This window comes from Equus quagga, chromosome 9, assembly GCF_021613505.1.
Source record: "Equus quagga isolate Etosha38 chromosome 9, UCLA_HA_Equagga_1.0, whole genome shotgun sequence".
Taxonomy (NCBI): Eukaryota; Metazoa; Chordata; class Mammalia; order Perissodactyla; family Equidae; genus Equus; species Equus quagga.
In genome coordinates this window covers 66,057,710-66,073,986 of record NC_060275.1, presented here as the reverse complement: position 1 = coordinate 66,073,986, position 16,277 = coordinate 66,057,710, and the positions used below count along the sequence as shown (strand labels likewise).

General features: G+C 56.8%; 2 protein-coding genes across 2 annotated transcripts; both read left to right on the top strand.

The window, feature by feature from the left end:
• Positions 1-563: 563 nt before the first annotated feature.
• On the top strand, positions 564-4,468 carry BST2 (bone marrow stromal cell antigen 2). Its single transcript, XM_046672308.1, has 5 exons — positions 564-923; positions 1,556-1,631; positions 1,851-1,911; positions 2,195-2,329; positions 2,559-4,468. The coding sequence occupies exons 1-4, from the start codon at positions 681-683 to the stop codon at positions 2,310-2,312; spliced, it is 498 nt and encodes a 165-aa protein (XP_046528264.1). The 5' UTR covers positions 564-680; the 3' UTR covers positions 2,313-2,329; positions 2,559-4,468.
• A 1,761-nt stretch (positions 4,469-6,229) lies between these two features.
• Positions 6,230-9,032, top strand: CCDC194 (coiled-coil domain containing 194). Its single transcript, XM_046672085.1, has 4 exons — positions 6,230-6,553; positions 7,633-7,729; positions 8,107-8,239; positions 8,844-9,032. Exons 1-4 carry the CDS (start codon positions 6,230-6,232, stop codon positions 8,992-8,994), a joined length of 705 nt encoding a protein of 234 aa, XP_046528041.1. The 3' UTR covers positions 8,995-9,032.
• Positions 9,033-16,277: the final 7,245 nt, after the last annotated feature.

Here is a 16,277-nt window from a genome sequence, read left to right as displayed (position 1 = left end):
CCCCCCCCCCCCCCCCCCCCCCCCCCCCGCTCCTTCCTCAGGCTCCAGTCCCTCCTCTGACACCCTCCTGGGTCCCCTCTGTGCTGAGTGAACCCCTGCTGGGTCACCCTGGAGACCCCTAAACACAAATCTCAGCCTGTTGGGTTAGACCCAGGCCCTGGCCCCAGCCCACCACTTGCCACCCAGCCTCAGTTTCCCCACCGAGAACTGGACTCACTGAGCTGGGGACTGGACCAACAATGGCCCCCGCCACTTCAGGTCGTGGCACAGGGGAACACAATGCACTAGGCACTCAGTAACTGCAACTGTCACCCTCAGTAGCACTCAGCAGCGCAGGGACTTGAGATGGGGTGTCCCAGGCAGCCCCAACTCCCCTCCCACAGGGTCTCAAGGCTGGCACCCAGCCCAGGAGAGCCCGAGGCCACAATCCGGCAGAAAAAAAAACACCTCTCTTGCAGGAAACAGAAACTGAAAGTCAGCCCACGGCCAGCAGAGTCCCCATTAAGAGCCTTCAGGTCAGGAAATGCTCCTGAAGCCTGCTATTGGTCGGGACGGCCCCCATGCTAACCAGGGGCGGCCCGCAGAAGCTTCCAGCATCTGCCCCTAACTCCTGCCCAGACTCGCACATCCAAGGGCAGATCTGGTTGGCACTCACTTCTTATCACAATTGGCCTGTGCCCATGGGGGACCACAGGCTGCTGAAATGGCTGCTCCTGGTGGTGGTGGTGGTGGTGGTGGTGGCGTTTCTGCTTGTGACCACGATCATCTTCGCTGTCCAGGCCAACAGCAAGGCCTGCAAGGATGGCCTCCGAGCAGAGCAGGAGTGTCGCAATGGCACCCACTTTCTGGAGCACCAGCTAAGGCGGGCCCAGGAAGTCTTACAGGGGACTGAGACCCAGGCTGCCATCTGCAATCAGACTGTGGTAAGCCACTGCAACTCCTAGAGCGGGCTCTGCGCTCGGGCCGCAGAGTGTAGGTGGAGATGGAGATAGACCTTGAAACTGCCCCTGGGCCCCAGGATCAACAGCCTGAATTATCCCACCAGGGTTTGGGGACCTCTAAGTTCTCCGGGGGGGGGGGGGGGGGGGCTGGTGTGGGCGTGGCCTTAAAACTCCCCAGGGCACCTAAATCAGGAGCCTCAGTAACCCCACTAGGATGTGGGGAATCTTCCAACTCCAGGGCACTGGCGTGAGGGAGCAGAAATCCCCTCTAGGGGGTGGGATGGGGACCTCGCCAGGCCCCAAAGAACAAATGGCAATAGCCCAGAGGGTCTGGAAATTTCTCTTAGGGCTTGGGCATGGGAAGCCTCCAAATTCCCATGATGGGGGTCTCAAAACTCCCATTTCGACGCTCACACCCTTCTGGGTGGCCCTGGGAAGGTGGGAGGTGTGGCCATTCTTGAGGTGGGAGACTGAGGGACGGAGAGGAGGCCTGAAGGGGGTGTGGGCCTGAGCTCCTCTGATCCCAGGGCCTAGGGAGGGGCCCAGGGCCCAGGGCCAGCAGCCAGCCCCCCCAAGGACGGAACTCCAGTTTCAGACCCTCGCCCCTGTCCCAGGTGACCCTGAGGGCTTCCCTGGAGATGGCGAAGGCTGACAGCCGGGAGCAGCTGGCCCGAGTGCAGGAGCTTGAGGGTGAGCACAGCCCGAGGGTGAGCAGAGCCCAAGGCCTCGGAGGGCGGGGAAATACTGAGGAGGGTGGGGAGGGAGGGTCCCAGGGAGGGGCGAGTCCAGGATCCAGAGGAGGGTGGGAAGGGAGCACGCCAGATTTCCAAGGGGAGGCCGAATAAGGGCGGGGCTGGGGCGGGGCCACAGTATAGACACGCCCCCTGGTTCTGTCCCCGCCCCCCCCAGGAGAGACGGCGGCTTTGAAGCAGCAGTTGCAGAACGCTCTGGCGGAGGTGGAACGACTACGGTCCGAGACCTCCCCCCACCCCCGGCATGCCCCTTCACCCCCACCCCCGCCCTGCCCCAAAAGCCGGGACCCCCTGTGTTCTGAAAACCCCCATTTGCTCAGGGGGCGAAGTTTAAGTCCAAGCCTTGTGCCTCGTGTATACAGCCGTGGGTGGCCGCTGTCACTATCCTCCCCAGCGACTGGGCTCGTGGGGGAAGGAGGGGGGGATCCCGAGGAGTGGCAGGCCCAGAGCTGGGGGAGCCCGGCCCGGCAGCTGCCTGAGTCGTCCCCCTCTCTACCCCAGACAAAGGAATGATGGGGCCTCAGGTGGGAACAACGACCCTGCCAGCTCGGCGAACGCCCTCAGCCCCTTGGTGGCCGCTGTGTTCCTGCCCCTGGGCCTCTGGGATCTGCAGGCCTGAGGTCCCAGGAAGCCGCCGTAAGCAGGGACGGCCTGGGGAGCAGAAGGCTGAGGAGGGGCGGGAGGGCGTCAGGGCGGAGCCAGGGTCTGGGGAGGTGCCTGCCTGCGGGGTGGGGGGCTGGGCGCAGGGGAGAAGGGTCTTGGGGAGGAAGAGAAAGCACCGCGAGAGCGTGGCGGCCCTGGGGCGGGGCGTCCCGTGCTCTGTCTGCCTCAGTCTGCCCTGAGTCCCTCTTATGATGTCTCTTAGGTCACAACCCCTGCCTTCCAGACTTCCCTGACCTGGCGGTTCCAGGAGCACTGCAGGCTGCTGCGGGGAGGGGCAGGGGGATGGAGTAGCAGTGGGGGGCCATGAAGCATTGCTGGGGGGACCATGGGGCAGCGTTGGGGGGTAGAGAAGCAGCAGAGTTGGCCCAGGGCTGCCCCCCACCAGACCCCAGAGCTGGGCAGGGCATAGGGTGCCTTCTTGCTTCTTGCTGTCACGGTTTCTGGAAGGTCACTTTGTTCTGGGGTCTTTGGGCTCCAAAAAAATAAACACCCCTTTTGGCGGAAAGACCTTACTCTGAAGTTCCTGGAGTGTCATTGTCATCCCCAAGCATCTGGGGCCTGCCCTGCGGGCTAGGGTGGATACTGCTGATGTTCATACCCAGCCTTCCCTGTTCCAGAACGTTCCCAGGTATTCCCGCCCCCCAGGTTCAGGCAGGCACCACCCCACTGCCTCCTGGGCCCTCTTCCCCGCTGAGATCATCTTAAAAGGCTCCACGCCCTCGTCAGCACTCAATACGAGCAGAGCGCTCTGCTCTCACCCGTGGATCCAGTGAGGAAACTGAGGCTGCACCAAAGGACAGCGAGGGACACCTTGTCCTGGTTCCCAAACCCCTCCCACAGAAAGTTCAGGGCTGGGGATTCAAACCTGCATCTGCAGACACACACAGGCCAGGCCTTTGTCCCAATGTCCCCCGTCCTTCCCCCCTAAACTTGCTCATCCTGCAGTACCCAGCTCTGGGAAGCCCTCCTCCAGAGTCTCAGCTTCCCCAGAATTGAGGGCTACTGTCCGGTCGACCCTTCACCCACTTTCTTGGGTCCTCCCGTGCCGTACCCCGTAATCCCTTCCTCCTCTGTTATCTTCCCGCCTCCAGCTTCCCCTGGAATCCCAACTATTGTTCAGGCAGCTTCCCGTGTGGGGCACTTGGGCAGGGGCCCTTGCGTCTGCCCAGACTTCCCAGAATTCTGCACTGCCCTCAGGCCCCACAGTCCCCAGCCCAGATGTTCAGGAGACCCCCCTCCTTGGCTCCCACTGTCCTTTCAGGATCCCCCAAATGGCATCCTTGCCACAGGCCCCTCTGGCTCTCATCCCCTCACGTCACCTTCTTTACCATGCTCCACCCTCCCTGACCATTTCTCTGCTCACTGATGTTGTGGGGTCCCCCCCAGCCAAGTGCTCCAGCAGTGTTTCCCAGCCTTGGCTCTGTTGACTTCAGGCTGGACCAGCCTCTGGCGGGGCTGCCCTGGGCACTGCAGAAGCGTCCCTGGCCTCCACCCACCAGATGCCAATAGCGCCTCCACCCCAGGTTGTGACAACCGAAAATGCCTTCAGACACGGCCGAGTGTCCCCAGGGGGCAGCACTGCTTCTGGGGAGGACCGCTGCTCTAGAGGGTGAGGCTCGGGTCCCCCTCGCATCTGTGTCCCCAGCTTGCACGGGGCTCAGCGGGAGCTCGTGGAGTCATGTATGATGGCCGAATCATTTCATGCCACCAACAGCCCCATCTAACTGTCGACACAAATAATCCAGAAGCATTCCACAGGGGAGAAGAGAAGAGAGGAAATTTGAGCCACACAGGCCTGTAGCCTGGCAGGGAGCCGCAGCCTTCGCACAGGAGGAAAGCACTCCAGAAAGTCACGTCCAACAGGAGACTTACATCGAGCTTGACAGGCGCATCCTTTGCAGGGTTCAAGGCGATGTTTTGTTACAGGTGACCCGGCGCCACAGGGATGGAGACCTGCCGTCGAGTGCTGGCGTCACAAGAAGGGAGGCGTTGGTTCTCACCCTCAGGCCGCTCTCTGCCTCTGCGGGCGCGTGAAGCAGATGGGCAGCAAGCGCTGACACCCGCACAGCAGGCTTCTTTGGCTCAAATAAAATTCAGGCCAAATCAAGTTCAAACCAGAATGGCTTCCCTGTATACGTCAATATATCAAAGCGTCTCCCCCTGTAACAGATGAGGACACTGAGGCCCAGGGAAGTGCCCGCGCTTGCTCGGGCTTCCTCAGCTGCTCAGGCCATTGAACCCCTGCTTCCAGCAGGTTCCCTCGATTCCCACAAGGCAAAGCCTTCTCCCGTGACCCCAGTCCCCCAGCACGCCTTCACCATCCTCCACCCCAACCCCAGCTTGGGCTACTGGGGTGTCCTGACACAGTGCTGCCCTCTGCCCCCAACACTGGGGCTGGGTTTTGCTGATGGAGGGGGGCATGTTCGCCCAATATGATGGATTCCACCTGTTCAATTTCTTCCCCCAAACCCCCACACGATATAAACTTCCTCCTAAAAATTGCCCTCTTGCCTTGCTCACCAGGGGTTGAGTAGTCAGGACTGAGGGGTCTTGCAAGCCCGAGGGGTTCCAGCCCCAGCAGGAATCTGGCAGCAAGCAGAGGCTGCTGTGTGTCCCTGTGCTGAGACTTGGCCTCTCTGGGCTCCGGTTTATGTGAAGTGGGGAGGACATTGAGATTCCAGTTCCCAGTGTTCACCCAGCTCACAATTACTGCAAGACTACTGTGTGCCAGGCCTATGCGGTGGCAGTGGGAACAGGCAGATGCCCGCTTGGCTTTTCAGGGACTCACCCAGCCTGATGGGGGAGGCAGCGGGGGCGGGGGGGGGGGGGGAATCAGCCAAACGCATCAAAGGTAAAGGTACAGCAGAGCTGAACAAAAGGCGCCTGAGTCAGTGGGGGAGGGGAGGGCGCCGGAAGAGGAGACACAGCGTGGGCGTGGACGGTGGAAACAGCTGGTAAGTAAGAGTTAGCTGGGCAAAGAGGGCGGACGGGTCGCTCAGGCAGAGGGAACAGCCAGTGCAAAGGCCCTGGGGTGGGAATGGGCTTGCCATTGGAAGTTTGAGGAGGGCTGGAGGGAGCAAATGGGGAGGAAATGACGTCAAAGACATGATGGAGGGCCTTGCAGGGGAAAGGGGAAAGATTAGGAAGGGAAGAAAGGGTAGAGGGTGAGATAGAGGGGGAGGAGATGAAAGGGAGGAAGTAGGGAGGAGAAAAGGGAGACGGACATGGAGGAGGGCCAGGAGGAGATGAGGGGGGAGGCGGAGGAGGAGATTCCATTTTGAGAGGGAAGAGAAGTCAGGGACACCGTGTAGACTGGCCTGGATCTGATTCATGTTCTAAGATCGCCCCCTGGCGGCCGAATGGAGAACGGGCAGGGAGATGGGGCCGGTCCACCCTCAAGTCTACCCTCTGGCCCTCACAGCCAGTCACAGAAAGTGTGGCAGCCTGAAGCAGGCCGACTTCAGTAGGTCGCGTAGCCTCCCATCTTTTAGCCTCGGCTTCTCCATGAACACAGTGGGGACAATATACCGCGAGACTCTCGGAGCGCACCCTGTGCGGATGGGGCTTTGCGCGGACGTGTTCACGTGATTCCCACTAAGTCCTAAGGGGCAGGAACTGCGGCCATCCTCACTTCACAGAGGAGAAACTGAGGCTCGGAGGACAGCACGTGGGTTGCAAAGGCAGGACTGGAACCCAGGGCCCCGGGTCCTGCCTGGGCCCCCGCAGCCTGGGCTGGCCCTGGCGGGGGTCCAGCCCCTCCCAACGGACTCGGGAAGCCACGGCCGGGCGGGGCGGAACAGTGGGTGTCCCTGGCGCCCCAAGGTGCCAATTAAATGCTCGTGGCCGTCTGGGGCCAGAGCTGCGGACGGCGGCATGGCCGAGCCGGGGCCAGAGCCGGGGCGCGCGTGGCGGCTGCTCGCCCTGTGCGGGGCCGCCGTGTTCCTGGCGGCGGCGGCGGCAGGCTCGGCCCTGCTGGCCTGGAATCTGGCAGCCTCGGCCTCCCGGGGGCCTCGCTGCCCGGAGCCGGGGGCCAACGCCACGGCGCCGCCCGGGGCCCCGGCGCCCGAGGTCGAGGAGCTGCGGCGGCGGCTGGCGGAGGCTGCGCAGCGCGAGGAGGCCCTGGCCAGGCAGCTGGACCAGGCCGAGGGCGGCCGTCGGGAGCTGGAGGAGGCGCTGAGGGCCTGTGAGGGCCGCCAGGTAGGAGGGCTGGGTGGGGCATCCAGAATGTGGGGGGAGAGGGCCTGCACCACATCCCCACGCTTCCCGCCTGTGCCTCGGCTTACCCAATTCTTCAGTTGAGGGAGGTGAATGAGAATAGCACCGTAGTCCCTTCCAACTCCTACAATGCCGGTTCACCCTGAGTCTACCTCCTGACCAAGAAGGCCCCACCATCCGCTGCTGTTTGCCGGATAAATGGTGACGGCTAGAGAAGCCCAAGACCCCTGAGCCCACCTGGGCAGGCCCTGTGCTAACACTCCCCCCAGGTGCCCATTCAACCGCCCCCAGCCAGTTCCGCAGCCCTATTTCCAGAGAGGGACATTCATGTCACCTGTAATTAGGAGGCTAAAGTTGGCCTCTTGCGGGAGGTACCGGCCAGCTCCTCCCTCTTCCTCTGGCCACCCCCTTCAAACTCCTCCTTAACCCTTCCCAGCCCCGGACCTCGCTGAAGAACCGTCCTCAAAGCCCGACCATTCCAGTTTATTGAGGAACTACTGTGTCCCGCTGCGGACCGGGCCAGCGGCGGCTCGCGCGTGTGAATTTTCAAAATCAAAACAGACCCCTCCCCCTTCCTGCCTGCCTAAGGGAGGGGCCGGGGCGGCCGAGCTAAGCGCAGCCTGCCCCGGCTTCAAAGTCTGGCTCCGCCCCTCGCTGGAAGATGCTCTCAACACTCAGGCCAGTTGCTTTGCAGAATGTCTCAGAGGTGACAAAGCATACCCCAGAAACCCAATCGCTGTCAGCCACTAAATTGGCTTGTGTTGGTTTGAAACCCTAGTCAGCGAGTCTGGGTGTAGCTGGGATTGGAACCGGAGTCTGACTGCAGACCTAAACCGTTTCCACACCCCGGTGGTTTGGCGTTGGGGGCGGTGGACCTGGGCAGAGACCTCCTACCACACAGACACTGTCACCACTCGGTACCCCAGAGTTTAGCGGCCACTTCTGTGTGGCCCCAAAGGACATTCCAAGTAAAGCTCAGGGAACACCAGTGTCGTCTGAATCTCCCCTAGAAAGGGAGGGGCCAATTTACTCTTCCCCTCCCCGTTCCCTCCACTCCGTAGAGCCTGCTTCAGACGCAACTGATGACACTGAAGACTGAGATGGACGAGGCCAAGGCACAGGGGACCCAGATGGGGGTCGAGAACGGGGAGCTGACAGGTGCGTTGGGTCGCAAGGGGGTGGGCAGGGCTAGAGGTGGGAGGAGCCTAGAAGGTTCCTAGCTCCACTAATGACACGCACAGGGGTATACATAATACAAACGAATGTAAATGAACGCCAAAACTTAAAGAAATCCACATAACATGCAAAAGCAATGCAAATATCACAAAAACAGTGCAAATACGTACAACAAAATATGCCAACGCTATGTAAACGACTCTGAAAGGCAATGCGGAGTTATGCAAATAACCCTCAAAGGTTACGCAAAGAGCACTCAAATTTAATTCAAATAAAACAAAGCACGCAAAAACTCGGACGCCGGCGTGCCCGGGCCGCGCGCCGAGCGTCCAGCCTGACCCCGCCCCCTGCGCCCACAGAAGCCCTGCTGCGCTGGGAGGCGGCGGCCACGGAGTCTGCGCGGCAGCTGGACGAGGCGCAGCGGCGCGCGCGCGCGGCCGAGGCCGAGGGCGAAGCCTGCGCAGCTCGGGAGGCAGCGCTGCGCGAGCGTGTGTGAGTGAGGGGCGGGCCTGATGGGGGAACGGGCGGGGTGCGCGGCCAATAGCTGCGCAAGGCTTCGTTCTTTCGGCCAATCACCACTTGGGGCGTGCACCAACGCAGGCGGGGGGATGGGGTGAAGGGTCCCTGGGGAGGGAGGAGGGGGGGTGGCCGTGGGGGCGGGGCCTTGGGGAGATAAGTTAGGGGAGGGTCGGAGAGAGGGTCCTGGAGTTGGAACCTAGAGGTGGTGGTGGGGGCGGGCTCTCTCGGGGCGGGAATCCCCAGGTTAGGGCTGGCCCTCTGGAGGCCTGGGTCCCTGGGGTCTGGCGGGTGTGGGGGCCCCGGGGAGTGGTGGGGAGCGGAAGAGAAGGGTGCAAGGAAAAGAGCGTACGAGGGAGGGGCGGCGGGAGGTCTGGAGGCGGAGCTTCTGGGGAAGGGGCTGGGAGTCCCTAGGAAGGGGTCTCGAGAATGGCCCGGGGTGGAGAAGGGATGGGGGATCCTGGAGGATGGGGATCTCTGCGGAGCGAGGCTCTTAGGAAGGGCGGAATAGTGCTGGGGGGGGGGGGTCCTTGGGGACGGCGGTCCAGGTGCTGACGGGCCCCTCCCCCCTTCCCGGCAGTAAAGCCCTGGAAGCTAAGATGGGCCCCCAGCGCAGAGTGCTGCACCCCCGGCCCCGCTCGGGGTCCCGACCCCGACCCAGTCCCCGCTCGCGCTCTCGCCCTGGACCCTCGGGGGGCTGCCGGCGGCCGGCGCGCCGCGCGCGAGGGTGAGTCAGTCCCCAGCAGGATGGGGGCTCGAGGCCAGGAGGACAGACACTGTAGGGGCCCAGCGGGAACACGTACAGAGGGGCCCATGCTGGATGAGACGCCCAGTCGACACCAATCAACGCTCAACTTTAGACCCAGGAGCCGCTCTGAACGGAAACGGTACAGAAAGGAGACTGGAGCCTCTCTCCCCGACCATCTAGTGCCTATTCTACAGACAGGGAAACTGAGGCCCATTTGGTCAGACAGTGAGATAGTGCTGATAGGGACTTAAGTCCCCTCTAAGAACAGAGTTGCCCTCATCCCGCAGACATGAGGACTTAGGGTGTGTGGCCTGGACACATCTCCTCTCAAGGCCTCAGTTTACCTTACCTGTAAAATGAATGATTGGAATGTGTTTAGAGAGCCAGCCTATCCTTGACACCAAAAACTGACAAAGATGGCACAATGGGGAAACTACAGACCCCTCTGCCTGTGAGGAGGGTAGGAAACTCCTCAATGGAATTTTAGCAAAGAGAACCAAGTAACACATTTTTTAAACATATAACAAAGGGGACTTACGCTTGAGATGCAGGGATGGTTCAATATTTGGAAGTCTGTTAATAAAATTCCCCATACTAACGGATCAAATGAGAAAAGTTCTGAAAAAACATCAAAATCAGGGCCAAGGTGAAGATGGCCACTGTCAAGAGTTTAATGCTGTTCTGGAGGTAGTAGCCAATGCAATTAGTTAACAAAAAGAAATAAGAGGTCCACATATTAGAAAAGAAGAGAATGTATAGGTTGAATCACATGAAAGCACTGTTTGTACAGGTCAAAAGTAATTGAAATATACGCAATTTCACATGGCTCAATTTCACATTATTTCTGTCTTTTACCTTTGTATCTGACACAACTTCAGACTTACAGAAAAACTGGAAGATCAGTACAAAGAATTCCTGGATACCCTCTACCCAGATTCCACAAATGTTAACTTTCACCACCTTTGCTTTATCCATCTCTCTCTCTCTCTCTGAACCTTTATGAAAAACTTGCAGAAATGATATCTCTTTAACCATAAATACTAGGGTACGCATGTCCAAAAAACAAGAGCGTTGTCTTACATAATCCTGGTACAATTATGAAAATCAGGAAGTGAACATTGATAAAGCACTGTTATCTAATCTACAGACCTCAGTCAGATTTTGCCAACTGTTCAGACAATGTCCTTTATAACAAAAGAATGTCCTGGCTCACCCATTTTATCTGTCAATTCTCTCTCATCTCCTTTAATCTGGAACCCCCCTGAATCTGTCTTTGCCTTTTTATGACATTGGCACTTTTTAAAAAGTCCACACCAGTTATTTTGTGGAGTCAGAGTTTGGTTTGTGTGATGTTTCCTCATGATTAATTTCAGGTTGGCATTTTGGGCAGGAATGCCTCAAAAGTGATTCGACCTGCTAATATTGTCTGCGGGTGGTATGATTTTATACGTATAGAACCCAAGAGAGTTAACTGAAACTTTCCTGCATATGAACAACTAGCTAGAAAATCCTTTGGAAGAAAAGAAAGATCCCATTTTCGATATCTATTCTTGGGAATAAACTAATTTCCTTTTTATTTACGGAGCTCTTAAAAATTAATTTTCAAAAAAATTCACTAGAAACATGGGCAAAGAACATGGATAGCCAGTTCACGGAAACATACAAAAAAGCCAGTCTCACTCCTGGACAAGAAATGCAAAATGAAACAAGAATGTGGTACCACTTTCTACCCATTCATTTGGCAAGATAAAAATAAAATCGAATTAAAAGTTTGGGAATACACTGTGTGGGTACTGCTGTGAGGAAACAAGCCATCCCACGCAGTGCTGGTGGTACTGCTCGTTGGTACACCCACCGGAGAGGGCGATTTTCTAGAATCGCTCAAAATTAAAAGGACACACGCTGTTTGACCCATCAATTCCCCTTCCAGCAATTTTTCTGCGGCCATATTTACTTGCATACAAAATGATGGACTAAATGCAATGCAGAACACAGGGCTGCAGCCTGGAACAGGAAAACACTTAGTGGGGAAATCCCATCAAGTCTTGAGTTTAGTTAGCAGTAATGTACGAAGGTTAATTTCTCAGTTTTGACAGATGAACCATGGTATAAAAGATGTTAACTATGGAAGAAGCTGGGAGAGGGTGAATCAGGGACTCTCTGTAAATCTAAATTTATTTCTGAAACTTTCCTGTAAATCTAAAATTATTCCAAAATAAAAAGTTGACTTTTAAAAAGGAGACAGAGTCGGGGGTGGGGGGAATGAGGACAGTATCACCGCATTCTCCGTAATCGCAAAAAATTGGAAACACCCTCAGTGTCCACCAATCCAGGACTGTTGAAGTGAGTGTCTGCCCAGCCACAGCGTGGAAACTACACAACCGCTTAAAAGGCCAAAGCCGATCTTCTCCGAGACACGTTCATGTAAAAAGCAGGAGAGTGATAATTTGTGTACATTTTTTAAATGCAGGATGGGGGAGACATTTATCCAAATATTTCTGGAGGAAAGCCTGGTCCCAGCTGTGGCCTCTGGAGTGGGAACCAAGGGGCTGGGGTTAGTGGGGAGGCAGTCTCGTGTTTCTATGTATCCCTTTTTGTAAAGTTTGCATTTTTAAAATCATGCACATGTATTACCATTAAAATAATTAAAATTTGTTTTTAAAAATCCCTAAGAGGCTGGTGTAAGGATGGGTGTGGGAACCCTTGGAACTCGGATCCCCCTCAGCCAGTCCTGCTCATTATCCCCCCGATCAACTGGGGCTTGGAGCTGCCTGATCAGAGCCTTTGCCTGGGACGGGGCCCACCTAGAGGGGGAAGTGGAGGCCCCCGCCCCAAGGAAGAAGTGAGGCCGAGGCGGGGATAAGAGGGTCTAGCTGCTTTGTTCTGCTGCTGGGCACCAGGGGTCGCCCCAGCCTGCAGACCCGGTTGTTGCCCGCTGATGGCCCAGAGTTGGAGAGGCTGGGAGAGTGGGTCTCAGACTCCCCCCCATACCTGGCATAAATCCAGAGGTGAGCAGGAAACAGCTTCTCCTTGTGGAATCATCTAGCGCTTGAGACCAGGACAGGGCCTCGCCTTGTCTGGAGCCCCAGGGACTTAAGACCGCTCACTGTGCAGCTATGGGGTCCTAGGGCTGGTCCACATAGAGGGCAGGACCCAGGGCTGTAAATGGGACCTAAAACATTCTCATTATTATTCACTTATTCTGCTGTCTCCATCTTGGCCATACCCACGCACCGGGCCGTGAATATCAATTCCAGGGGTGAAGGGAGATGTGGAGCTGTGGCTGGTGTGTGAGCAGCCAGTGCGCAGTCAGATCTGGTGTCAGAAAGAGCTGGGAAGGACGGAGGGCAGAGCTTGGGGGCTTTGCACTCCCGGGAGGCCGTAGGATAGGGAGGAGGTGAGGATTAGGAGCTACTTGTGGAGAACAGGCCCAGGCCCCCGGCTGCCCTGAGGCTCCCCAGGCTGCCCAGGGGAGCAGACAGCCCTCCCTGGCGGGCCCCTGCTGTTCTGTTCTGCCTTGCTCTCGCGGCCCTTCTAATTATCGCTCAGAGTCTCTGTCTCTCTGTCTCTGAGTCTCTCTCTAGCCTTCTTTATCTCTGTGTCTCCACCTCTATCCCCAGAACACCCTGGTAGGCCCCTGCCCTGGCCTCCCCTATGCCTGGTTGCCCTGGAGGCCCCTCTCATGGCTGCAGGGACAGGGTGGGGGGCAGCAATGGGAAGCCCTGGTGCAGCAGTGCGTGGGGGCACCTGGGACACCAGCCCCCGAGTTCCAGTAAGACAGTGGGTCACCTTTGATCGCCAGGCACATGGAGGCTCAGAGAGGAAAGGCTGTTCCTCTTCAAAGGGCTCTCTTTGCCTTCTCTGTCATCTCCAAAAGCACAAAAATTAATTTCACTTGAATTTACCCAAAAACCAAACATATTGATGTAAAAGTGAAGGGTTTTCTGAATTTCACTGAAATTTTTCTTCACCAGAAATATTATTTCCTCAAGGACCTTCCTGAAGTTCTGTGCGAGTTTTTGTTTTGTTTTGTTTTTAAAATTTTTGTTTGTTTGTTTTCCTTTTTCTCCCCAAAGCCCCCCGGTACATAGTTGTATATTCTCCAGTACATAGTTGTATATTCTTCGTTGTGGGTCCTTCTAGTTGTGGCATGTGGGACGCTGCCTCAGCGTGGCTTGATGAGCAGTGCCATGTCCACACCCGGGATTCAAACCGATGAAACACTGGGCCGCCTGCAGCGGAGCGCGCGGACTTAACCACTTGGCCACGGGGCCAGCCCCTGTGTGAGTTTTTAAAAACCTCGTGTCTCCTTGGGAACTTCAGTGTCACTTCTCAGAGAGTGACACAGAGGTGGCTTCCTAAGGACAGTTTTCCCTTCTCGGCCCAAACAAATGAAACCAACTTGATTGTTTTAATTTTTTTAAAAAAGTTTAAAACCGAAGCCTGATTTTGTGATGACCCACCGGGGGAATTCAGAGGGATTCATGCACAAAATTTCCTGTGAACATGATAAACTGTTTTCAGGAAAAAACCAAACGCTCCATATCAGGGCTGATGCATTTGACCTCATGGGAATCCAAGGACCAGTCAGTCGCTCGCCTCCTTCCTCTGGAATTTTCTGGCTAGGGATGTAGGCAGAACGTGTTCAGAAAGTCTGTCTTTAGGGGCTGGCCCTGTGGCCGAGTGGTTGGGTTCGCGCGCTCTGCTTCGGCGGCCCAGGGTTTCACGGGTTGGGATCCTGAGCACCAACATGGCACCGCTTGTCAGGCCACGCTGAGGAGGCGTCCCATGTGTCACAACTAGAAGGACCCACAACTAAGATGTACAGCTATGTACCAGGGTGCTTTGGGGAGAAAAAGGAAAAATAAAATCTTAAAAAAAAAGTCTGTTTTTAGAGATTTTAGACACTGCTGGCAGGGATGTCAATGGAAACCTCTTTGGAGGACAAATTGGTGACAGCTGTCAAAATGTGATACGTGGCTGCTTTGAGACCCAGGGATTTCATTTGTGGGGATTTGATATCAAATCTTATTTAGTTCATTGAGACAAAAAATTTAGAAACAGTCTAAATCCCCATTGAAAATTATTATGGTGATGTATGTGGTGCAAACCTAAATGGCAGGAAAAGGAATAAACAGATCTCAAAGACATAATGTTGAGGGAAAAGAGGAAGTTTCATCATGACCTTTTCCGTTAAAAAAAACTTAGCTATTAAAACAAGTTATTCAAAAAAGAAATACTACAGATCAAAGATGTGAGATCAAATTGCCAAAAAGAAACAGAATATTATTTTTGAGCTTGATACAAATGACATTAGTGTGTATATTTAAAATGCTTTTTCTTAGCTGCGACAGTTGCTCAACACTGTAGCACGTCAGCACCATCAGGTATAGGGTGGCTTTTTAATTTTCTGGGAGTTTATGGTTGCCTTTCTTTTTCTTTGACAACAGATGTCCTGTTCATATATACATGTGTGCAACACCTTTGCTATATCGTGAAGAATAGCCAGGATCTCAAGTACACACCAAGAGTGTCACACCTCCTGGTGCTGACCCAGGAACTGCCCTCATGCCTGAGCTCCTCCACTGGACCTTTGTCACTCAGGCTTTACCTCTGTCATGCCCCTTTTCCCCCGTTGCTCCCACAGGCCCTGGACACCACATCTGAAGATGGTGCCCCTCCCCTCTATCTCAGTTCCTCAGCCTGGCATCAGAGGCTGCACAGGACCCAGCCCCTCCCACCTTAAAAAAAAAACACCATTTATTAAGGCTGAGTATGTGCTAGGCACTGTGACAAGCGTTTCACAACTGGCTATGTTGCCTCCGCTTTAGGCAGGAGAAGACTGAGGCTCAAGCAGAGGAAGCCCCTTGTCCCAGGCCGCACAGTGGTGGGAGGCACAGCCAGAACTTAACCCTAGAGCCCTCCATTGTAAGCATGTATTCACTCTGCCTACCGGCCCCAGTGAGCAAGATGGAAGGTGTCCTCCTCCCGCTGCTCCGCGGGACCCTGAGGGGGCCTGGCCAACCGAGCGAAATAGCTGGTTGGGCACACTTGCAGCCCCCAACCCTCCTCCCCTACTAGCCACTGGGAAGGGTCCGGAATCACCTTGTAGCTGCAAAGGCCAAAGGTCAGACAGGGGTTTCCTGCCCACCCCTGGGAACTTCCTCCTTCCCGGCCCAACCCCCGCCTCCCTGATGAACACGGCCCTGAAGGACCCCTCCCCACTGTCCACTACCCCACTCCATTGCCCTGGCTGATGGGGTGGGTCCCCCTGCACAGCCTTCACCCTGCTGTGCCCCCAGAGGCAGTGGGCGGCAACCGTTATTGTCACTTGTCCAGGGTCCAGCGCCTGTCAAGCTCCCTGCCCCTTTCCCCTGGGCCCAGTCCCTCCCTCTTGCCAACCTTGACCCTGTGGGGATAAGGCATGGTCCTGCTCTGTCTACTCAAGACTGAGGGTCCTCACAGCCAGGCCTGGGGCTGACACCTCTTGTTGGGCTGGGGCATCACCCAGCAGGGGGCTTCCCTGGAGCTCCTGGTTCTGAGGGGAGGGGCAGGAGGGTGCACCCAGAATCCTTTGCTTCTTGGTGCCCACATCCCCTCCATGCTGGCCTGGGTGCCCCGCAGTGAAGGTCAACCCCCACCTGCATGGCATTTCCCATTGCCATCTCACCGAGCCCCAGACCATGCTGAGAGCAGCAAATGACAGCAACGGCGACCACAGCGAACCCCTTCCACAGCCCCTCCCTGGCACTGCGCCCCAGGCATGCCCGTCCCACAGAGGGGAAACTGAGGCAGACAGAGCCGGTCAGTCAGCGAGCTCCCGCGGCTGCCCCGGCCGGAGCCCCTGGGGAGCGCCTGGCTAGCGGCGGGCAGGGGGACAGCGAGCGAGCAGCGCCTGCGAGGGGCGCGCCTCCAGCCACTGGCGGGAGGGCATCCGGCTCTGTGGACCAACGGCGCGAGACCCCTTCTCGCGGGGCGGCCCTTTCTCCTCGCTGGGCCTCAGTTTCCCCGGCCGCTCGACGGGACGATGACGTGGGATGATAGACGGCAAGTGCTGAGAACAGCGCCCGGCACAGCGCACGGGCCGCGGAGAAACTGAGGCTCAGAGAGGCCGAGGAGGAGGGGCGGAGAGCCCGGCGGCGCCCCGCCCGCCCGCCCTTCACAGCCCGGGTGGGAGTGTTGTGATAACCCACAGCCCCCGTTTCCTCCCGGCCAGGAAGGAGCCAGGCAGAGGAAGTATTAAGAGGAGTAATATAAACACCCCCC